The sequence below is a fragment of the Eptatretus burgeri genome, chromosome 18 (assembly GCF_056783735.1).
Source record: "Eptatretus burgeri isolate ZD-2024b chromosome 18, Ebu_testis_v1, whole genome shotgun sequence".
Lineage (NCBI taxonomy): Eukaryota > Metazoa > Chordata > Myxini > Myxiniformes > Myxinidae > Eptatretus > Eptatretus burgeri.
Genome location: NC_140978.1, coordinates 27,321,001 through 27,331,487, shown reverse-complemented (window position 1 = coordinate 27,331,487; position 10,487 = coordinate 27,321,001). Strand labels below are relative to the sequence as shown.

At 43.1% G+C, this 10,487-nt stretch overlaps 1 protein-coding gene across 3 annotated transcripts in view; it reads right to left on the bottom strand.

The window, feature by feature from the left end:
* Positions 1 to 688: 688 nt before the first annotated feature.
* Positions 689 to 10,487, bottom strand: part of BAP1 (BRCA1 associated deubiquitinase 1) — a 143,743-nt gene continuing 133,944 nt past the window's right edge. For all 3 annotated transcript variants that reach the window (XM_085864228.1, XM_085864229.1, XM_085864230.1), the window contains one exon: positions 689 to 2,129. In XM_085864228.1, coding sequence (XP_085720354.1) covers positions 1,999 to 2,129 — 131 coding nt within the window. In that variant the 3' untranslated portion in view covers positions 689 to 1,998. The remainder of the gene's footprint in view (positions 2,130 to 10,487) is intronic.

Below are 10,487 nucleotides of genomic sequence, written 5' to 3'. Positions count from 1 at the left end.
TCCTGCTTTCCTTCCTGAAAGTCCCTGAAATGTCCATCTTCTCTTCGCCATGTTCACCGTCCCATCCCCATCCCTCTCCCTTCCACAGTTCACCTAATGTGTCTGTTCCCCACTGTTTTGTCCCTTCCACTCCCGCCCCTCTTCTCTCATGCCTCCTTGCTGTGAGTTGTGTGTTAGCTCTCATACGAGCCTCGACCAAGGTATACAAAAAAAAAAAAAAAAAAAAAAAAAAAAACTTCAACTTCCATGCACTAGTGAATCGAAATGACCAAATCGTAGTCATCCAATCGTGTTGAGGATATGGGAAGTGTCACATAGCCAGTCAAAGAGCAGAAATGGCAGAACTCACAAAACTAAACAACCTCCCCCCTCACCCCCCAATATCAATGATACTGGAAAATCCACAAAGATCGATTTATCTAATTATGCATTTTTGCAAAGCATGCACATCAAGCAAAATTAATGTTTTTTAAAGATTGTGTTCCGGTTTAAAAATTGAATTAATGAAAGGTCACCGCGAAGTTTCACCAGAACGCAAAGAACCCGGAAAACCTCAAATGTAAAAAGATAGAAAAAAAAATATCAAAAAAAATCACAGACTTCCCACTTTTGTCCAACTAGTTCCTTAAAACAACTCGGAGTTTGAATTCTTGTTAAAATACATCTTAAACAAATACATCACAAATACTTCAAAGGAAACCGTTTAATGAAAAGTTTTAAAAGGAGAATACAAACGATCCAACTGCAACAGTTTCTACAGAATATGGACGAGTGAAACATGTATGTATACTTAAGGGTCGTTTTACATTATAATACATTTATCGTAATGGAAATAGTCCGACAAACACTGGAGCCTTTTACGGCCGTCGTGAAATGAGAAAAATTGACGATGCATGGGGCAGGGGGGGGGGTTTGCACAACCAAAAGCAGGAATTAAAAAAGGAGAGCAAAAAGCTTCAATATAAAGTGTTGGCAAATCGTTTGTGGTTTTCCAATGTTCCTTGAAGAGTCAGGGATTTCAATCCCGGGATGGCGGGATGGCCGAGAGCGAGGAACGAGCACTCTCGTCTGAGATGTCTACCCTGGGTTTGAATCTGGGGCCCAGCTATAAACCTTCATCCTGGTGTTTCACAGTTAATGCGTGCGCCATCCTTCGGATGGACGTTAAACTGGGCGTCCCATCTTCCGGAATTAGTTGGTGGACGTTAAACATCCCAGGTTGTCCCTTGCTAAGAGTCGGCGAGCTATTGCCGGCACCCTGAACAAATTGCAAATTCCTAGTCTCACCTACAGGGGGCACTGCATCAGCGACACTGCTGCACACCTGCAAGAACTGGCTCAAACCTCCTGCCATTTCTTGCATACAATACGAATAAACCCCCTACCCTGCCAGCCTCCCACTCTTCCCTCCTCACGCTGCCAGGGTCATCGTAAAAACTCAGGGTCGACAAACGGGACACAAAGGCTCGACCTCATGATGGAAGCGCTCAACTTGCAAATGCGACAAAAGCTGGATTACGAGTTGACGTGCCATCTCTTCGTAAGCACGCGCACTCGCATGGTGATCCAGTTAAAAAGGCCAAATATTCTTCAAGCTTTTCAACAGCCATTGAAGGTAGCTACGTATGCAGGTAAACAACTGTGGTCATTTAGGGAGCAGACATGAAAGAATAGTCGATGACAAAGCCAGTCTTTGACCATCAGAGAAACACTCCATCCCACTCACACCACATGTGGATCTCCCTCACACAGACACTCCCTGCATCGTCGGGGAGGAAACAAAGCTTTTACACACCTCATTATTGTGGGCACACTTGTGCGTTGCTGTGCACGATTCCAGCTCAAAAAAATAAAGCCTTTCTCCTCATTTCTCTGGTTTCTGTGAGCCAACACCCCTCTGAGTCAATCATAGACTCTCTGAGAAAGGCACACCGCCTCCATTTGGTTCAATTCCACAGTGTCCAATGCCGTGGCCGATCTGTCTCTCCCCGACGGAGATTACTTGCGGCTGCGACTGGGGCGAGCACGACGGCGGCGGTCAGGCTTCCTCTGCTTGTGGAGACGACCGATGCTCACACCCTGCCTACGTCGGACAGATATGTTCTGCTCCACCAGGCTGGATAACATACCTGAAGACACACATGGGAACAATGATGGGGTTTGGCAAATGCTCTCCGGGCTTGACCGACTTATAACATTGCAAGAGAAAGAGAAATTGCACTCTTCACATGGCCGGGGGGAGGGGAGGGAGGGGGGGTTCTAAACCATTTGGGATATTGTAATAAACTCTCCAAACTTTATAGTTACGATCACCGTCACATGGCATGAAGGTGCAAGAGCAGTCTCATTTTCGGCCACGTCGGTCAAGAGGTCAAGGACCAAAATATGCAATTACGGGCACATTTTAAAATGAAACTTTGCACATGCAATCAACATTGGGGGACGCATTAAATATGCAACAAGTTTTTGGATTTGGCCTCTGGTTCATACCCCAGAGGATTGGGGAGGGGAGGGGCTAAGGGTCACAGGAGTCACAATGGAGAACTTTTTTTTTTTTTTAAACTCAGAATTTGATCTTGAGTCATTCCTGGTGGAAGCTTTTGCCCATCTTTCAAACTTTGTTTTAGGTGGGAAGCGTGGGGATTTGCGATGGCCTGCCATCGACTTCGCTCTCGTGAATAAAAATGTTCGCTCTGGTGAATAAAAATGTGAAAATGAGCAGATTTATTTATTTTATTCTTCATCGTAAGCACTAAGCCATTTGACAAACAAAAGCTCAACAAGAAATCCACTCCAACATGGCTCAGCCAATGAGTTCAAAGCACAGAGATGATCTGACGGGATGAATCACACAATCAAATGAGGAAAATGTTTCCAAGGTGTAAAATGTGACTTGGAATGACCAGAGGTTCATGAATTTGCTGCATTGACGACACAATGCTGCACATTTACCATGTCAGCAAAGAAACCAGCCTGAGCAGATACAGGCATGAAAAATTACCCCCGGTTGGGGGTGACGGTCATCTCTGAAGCGCTGTAGATGTGGATCTCTGATCGGCTTGGAATGCCTTCGATGTCGTCTTGTCTTTTGGTTCAACGTACAGACGAAAGCCCGGGAGTAAAATGGATAGAAAACCTCAGAAATAAAACTACATTTCTAAGTTATCCGGAGATAGATTTTGAAAATGATTGATTTGGAACATTTATGATCAATGTGTCTTCAAAAGGATAGAAACCGGACCTCAGAAATCAAACCCGATTTCTGAGTCATAAATGGCGGATGATATTTTGACAATGGATGATTTCACAAGTTTACAGCATCGGTGACCTTGACATTGACCTTCAATCAGGTCTAAAGTCATACCATTGTGCATCACTCATCGACCCCTACCAACATACCAAGTTTCATCAAGATCGGGCGAATTTTTTTTGACCGTATCACAGCGACGATTTTTTTCAACTTTGAAGACACGTGACTCGATAACCAGGACGAATTAAAAAAAAAGGCCAGACCAAATTTAGATATTGTTCCATATTATCAGAATCCGAAGAAATTTCGAAGATCAGATCACAAACTGCAGAGGACATAGTTTTGAAAATGGACGATTTCGCAACTTTGGAGTGACCTTGACCTTCAATCGGGTCAAAGGTCATACCATCGTGCATTCCTCATCGACATTTACCCAGATACCAAATATCAAGAAAATCGGAAGAAAAAAATGGGGACATACGTATGTACGGACAGAGACTGGTTTTATTAGGTCATCTCGTTAGAGATGACATAAAAAGGGGTCCACTAAATGGGCCCCAAGAATACAATGCATACATAAGTTGGGATGATAGAGATGTGGTGGATCCACAAGGTGCAACTGGGATGAATGGTAGGCTCAATATTACAATCCTGGTCCAAATAGAAAAGTGTGGCCTGGAAGCATCCTTATTAACACTCTCCATGTAATGCCTTTTGGGATTCCATAGGGAAATTTAACAACAATGTATAAACAACAACATATGGGACATTGCCAATTAGTTGAAGGATTGAAAGGCTAAAAAAGGATTGATGTAATAAACGTAACGTTGATTGGAGGATGTTACCCACCTTGGGAAGCAAGAAGTTGACAGTTCAGGCGATAACTGCTGCTCTTTCGCTCCCATGAAGAGTTAATGCCCAAAACATCAGCTTCCCCTTGCTTCCCACGGTGGTTAGAATTCTGCGATCAAGGTTATGTTTATTCCATTTATTGTTCTACCTGTTCTAAACACTGTACAGATTCAAACCACGCACAACATTCACTTCACAACCCACACCGTGGACATTAATCCACTCAGCAGCGCTCCTCTCGAACACGACACCAGCAGCATAGTAAATGCAGGCACGGTTAGGCGTTCATGTGAACGTCGGATGCATTGTACGGCCCTTTCCTCGCGCCCTGTCCTTTCCATGTCACTGAGCTACCAGCCACCCTGCCCACCATTTTGCTCGAGCAAATCATGATGACTGGATCACAGTGCACCAGCCAATCAGAGTGGCTGGTTCCTGGAAGGCAGACATGAGAGGCAACAAGACCAGGGCAGTAAGATGCCTGACAGAGCAGTTCGCAGTTCACTTCCAGAGTTCATAAGGAGTTCTCCAAGTTTTTAGCATCAGTTCAGCTCTTGGAGTTCAGCAAAAGTAGTCCTCAGAGTTCGGAGTTGGATGGTTGATCGAGCAGAGATGTCGAAAGTCCGAGGTGGACCACGCCAAGCGCCGTTCCTGAGGAACACAGCGGAATGGGTGCTGAGAGTGCCAAGCAGAACGGGCGTGGAAACGCAGGCTTCCAGGCATGACTACCACCTCCTCACTGGCAGTACCTCCGATGCTGACTTTGTTAATTCTCTTGATGATTGAGTTTTTGGTTGGTTTTAACTGCGATTCTCCTCGGAGATAACTTCTCTCCCTCCACATCTCACATCTTTGCACCTTCCATCGCACGCACCTCGTTGACTCGACTTGGTTTTCTGAAGTGTCAACCGAGTTCACAACAGTTCTTTTCAGAACTCGCACTACACACATAACCACACATACACTGCACATCTCACCTGCACCTCTTACTCACCCGCACCACACACATTGTTTGTTACGTGAACCTTCCAGCTCACATATGGGTGAGGTCGGGGTCGACTCCATACCCACCCACTTCGCTTCACTGTTTATCAATCTTTCTTCTCTCCTGCTCCTGGAATGTTTGCGGTGCCTGTGTGTGTAGAAAGTTGTGATATGATGACTGACTAAGAGGGCTTATGTGCTTCAGGATAAGATTTCTTGTGTGACACTGCCTGCTTGTAAATACGTTCCTTTGTTAAACCTCTACAAACCATTTTCCAAACTGCCCGATTGTCTCTTTCCATTGGTTCGACCATCGTGTGGAATAACGACAGGGCGTTCTGCTCCACCGTTTTGTTTGGATAGACGATAGGCAGCGTTCTACCAACGGTATCGCTCAGCCGTTATGATTAGTAAAAGTGGAGTGCTGGGTAGCACAGTCCTCATTTGGGTTGATTAATTTGCGGGAAGGTAAAGAGGGATTTGGACACTAGACCCTACCTAAATTAAGCATCTCCGACGGTGTCTGTGGTTGGTTAGCATGTCTGTCAGAAGGATGAGATGTCACAGCAGAGAGTGGTGTCATCAGCAAAGAAATAAAGAGCATTTTCAGTGATTCAGAGAGGTCATTGATTCGGATTGTAGATTCGGAAAAGTGGGGCTGAGACAACTGATCTGGGGTACTCCAGCCTTGACAGGGAGAGTAGAAGGAGGGGTTCCATTAAGAGCCACTCGTTGGCTAAGAGTGGAGGAAGTCAGTAATCCAAGAGTGGAATTGACCTTGGATTCCATAAGCAGACGGTTTGGAGAGCAAGGTAGGATTGCCAGACTGTATCAAAAGCTCAAGATGTGTCCAGAGAGATGGCCCTAATCTCATGTCTGAGATTAAGGACCTCCATCCATTGTTGAGCGAGTAGAAGCAGCATGTCCAAGGTAGTGACCTGGTCTAAATCCAAATTAATTATCTGAGACGATGCTGTTGGAGAAAAGGAATGATTTTATGTCACCTGCGATGATGGATTCCATGACCTTGCTGATGGTTGGAAGTACAGTAAGCTAATAGGTCTGTAGTTAAGGGGATCCATTTTTTCATCTTTTTATGTAATGCTATGATACTGTGATGTTGGCCGATTTCCAAGCAGATGGAAGATTACCTGTGGTAAATGACAGGGTAAAAAGGGCAGCGAAAAGAAGTGCAAGAGCAACAAAGCAGGTTTTTAGGACATGTGAGTTGATGCTGTCTGGTCCAGTTGCAGAGTCAGAGTTGAGGGTTGTCAGAAACCTTTCCACCTTTTCAGGTGCAAAAGACAGAATTCAAGTTGGTTACGACTGTGAAGGGTGGGTGCAGAGAGGGAGGGGATAGGGATATAAGATTTTGAAGCAAAGGCAGAATTGAGGCAGTCGGCCTTCTCATGAAAGGAGTCGGCTGTGGTGTCATTTGAAGTGAGGGAAGGGATGGAAGAGGAGTATACACCAGAGACAGACTTAACAAGGTGCCACCAGGTTTTGGAGGAAGGAGACAACATTGAAAGCTCATTCTTGAGATTAGACAGATGTTGTTTTCTGTCTCTCCTGAGAGTAGACACACACTTGTTGTGGGCTTTGTGCAATGATCTGAGGTTGCCGTCAGTCAGATTTGCCTTCCAGAAGGAGAATGCAAGTTGTATTAAAGCAACTGCCTCGCCACAGAATTCAGAGAACCAAGAGCAGGAGGATGGGTAAGATAATTTAAGACGAGATGGGATGAACCTGTGCATAAGAGAGAGCAGGTTTCTATGGAAGAATTCCCAGGCTGACTTAAATCAGTGGCGGAAGATATAGGAGACCAGTCTTGAAGTGTTAAAAAACAAAACCTCAAAAATAATTGTTGGTTGAATTAAATGACCAAATATGCAACTCCTCTTCCAATTTCAAGTCAATCGGATGAAAATTTTTGCTTCATGTTTCGGGTGGTAGGCTTGAGATCCTAAGATCCTATGTTCAAATCTCACTCGGATGTTGCATTAACACCAGGTGGGGTTGACGCTGCCTGTCATCCTTCTGAGGTCAGCAAAATGAGTGCCAACTTGCTGGTATCCTGTGTTGGAGTGGCGACCCGTCCAGGATTGTGCCCAATAGCCAAGGAGACTGCTTAGGTAGCACCAACGCTCTGCACAGAGTATGGTCCCAATGGATTGAACACCATTGAATTAATTCCAGGTGGGATTGACTCAGCCTGTCATCCTTCTGAGGTCGGTGAAATGAGTTCCAGCTTGCTGGGATGATTGAGCCATTCGAGTATCCTGCATCAGAGTGGCGACCCATCCAGGATTGTGCCCAATAGCTCAGGAGACTGCTTCGACAGCACCGATGCTCTGTACAGAGTATGGTCCCGATGGATGGATGAAAATTGACAATTTTAGAAATTCGGCCTATGTTGATCATTTGGTCTTTATTGACCTCAAAAATAATTTGCTGGTTGAATTCAGTGACGGAAAATAAAAATCTTCGTTTTTGCAAGTAATAATATTAAATAAATAAAAATGAAAAAACCATGAATAAGCAAAGTGCAAATGTGAAAGCATGTCACATTTTATAAAGCACAAATAATATATATATATATATATATATATATATATATATATATATATATATATATATATATATATATATATATATATATATATATATACATACACAGTGGCGGGGAAAAAGTATTTGATACACTGCCAATTTTGCAGGTTTTCCCACTTCTAAAGCACGTAGAGGTCTGTAATTTTTATCATAGGTACACTTCAACTGTGAAAGACGGAATCTAAAACAAAAATCCTGAAAATCACATTGTATGATTTTCAAATAATTAATTTGCATTTTATTGCATGAAATAAGTATTTGATACATACAGAACTTAATATTTGGTACAGAAACCTTTGTTTGCAATGACAGAGATCAGACGTTTCCTATAGTTCTTAACCAGGTTTGCACAGACTGCAGCAGGGATTTTGGCCCACTCCTCCATACAGATCTTCTCCAGATCCTTCAGGTTTCGGGGCTGTCGCTGGGCAACACAGACTTTCAGCTCCCTCCAAAGATTTTCTATTGGGTATCAAATACTTGTTCTCCTCAATATATATATATATATATATATATATATATATATATATATATATATATATACATATATATATATATATATATATATATATATATATATACATATATGTATATATATATATACATATATGTATATATATATACATATATATACATATATATATATATATATATACATATATATATACATATATATATATATATATATATATATATATACATATACACATATATATACATATACACATATATATACATATACACATATATATACATATACATATATATATATATACATATACATATACATATACATACATATATATACATATATATATATATATATATATATATATATATATATATATATATATATATATATATATATATATATATATATATATATATATATAGTTACGTACGTGGAAATTCGCAGAGAACCATATAGGTCCTCAGATCAGTTATGCCGATAAGTCTGTGTTCAGATAGATTTCCCCACCGATGTCAATGGGATTTATTCGTGTGATCAGGGCTGTGATCTTTGAGTTAGCCGTTTTTCTTTTACTATCATTATTTTGGACCAACTGCTTCACAACCACCACCTCCACCACCAACATCGCTCTCATCAACCGCTTGACAACAACCACCTCCACCACCAACATCGCTCTCACAACAGCCTTCACACAACCACCTCCTCCACAACCGCCCTGACACAACCAACTTCTCCACAATGCCAACCACAGCCACCATCTCCTAAACCACATCTCCCCCAATACCCAACAACGGAACAACATCGCGTCACCTTCAACTCCGCGGGCGCCGCCATCTTTGCGCAGGCAACGGCGAGATCGCTGCAAACAGACGCGGGGGTTTCCTCGTTGCTAGCGACGGTGATTTCTACAACGTCCTCTCTTCCTTCAGCATCTATGATCTCGACCACGTCGACTGGCTCCGAGCTTCACCTCGGAATTTGGATAAGGAGAGTGAGAGGGGCGGAGCCAGTGGGGGTCAGAGGTGAAAGTGCGGAGATCAGATCTCACCTCACGAACCCTATAAAAAGGCGCGCAGGGCGCCAAAGCAGTCGAGTCGGTCGGGGTTTGGAGTGGTGTGAGGAACGGAGTTCGAGCCCAGTGGAGGGCAGTGGAAGTCCGGGTTCGCCGAGGAGACGGAGCGCGGAGCACAGCAGGCCGGCCGTGCCACGCATAAAGGCGCGTTCGTGTGGGATGTGGAGGTTGCCAGCCAGCAGCGAATGGTCCGAGGTGATCGGGCTTTGGGACAGTCCGAGCAGCGCGAGGGATGGACGGGCTCTTAAAGAGCATAAGGCCCGTTCATTACGCTTTGCATTTCGACCCCAACAAATTAAAAAAACAACTTTCAATTTTTGTCTCGTCTGACCACAAAACTTTTCTCCACATGCCTGCAGTATTATTAAGATGCTTTTTCGCAAACTCCGTACGAGCTTTTAGAGGAGTCTTTTTCAGTAATGGCTTCTTCAAGTTAAACCACTGATTACATTCAGGTAAAACCTGTTACACATATTTTGGAACCTTTCAAACAAATAATGTTCTTCTGAAGTGATTTAGAGTTAATTAGGGAAGGGGTTTGAATACTTGTGCAACTGAGAAATATCTGATTTTCTCTGTTAATCTGACTTATTCACATTTTATCTTTATCACTTTGGAGTAGTTTGTGAAGACTCTTTATGTTAAGTTTCATTCGAAAGCATCATGAAACTAGAACGGGCACTCATAGAGCGCATAACTTCGCCCCCACTACTTTTTTTGTTCTTGGTATGAGTGTGGGGAACTGGTTTCATATGAATGGTCTTATGACACAAACCACATATATATAATGTCATGACCCCCCCCCCCCGACTTTCAGGGGCTACGGACTAAACAACAATCAACTCACGTCGTTTTGGCGAGTCTTCACTCGCAAGCTCAGTGAATACAACGTTTCAACAAGAGAAGGTAATCTCGTTTGATGCTGGTTTCATGCAAATCGAATAAGAATTGACTGAGTTATGCCGAAAACCGCATATTTTTCAAGGGCGTGACCCCACCCTCCCGACATTTTACCCCAACCTGTGACATGTGTTATGACGTCATTGTGTCACAAGATTGGGCATTAAATTCTGAACATTTTGGTGCTGAGTTCATGTAAAGCGGACAGGAATTGACCGCGTTATGACAAAAAAAACGCATATTTTTCAAGGTCGTGACCCCCCCTGACCTTTGACCCCTAACCGGTAACAAGAGTATGGGCGTCATTGTGTCATATTGCATATCACAAGATGAGGCATTAAATTCTG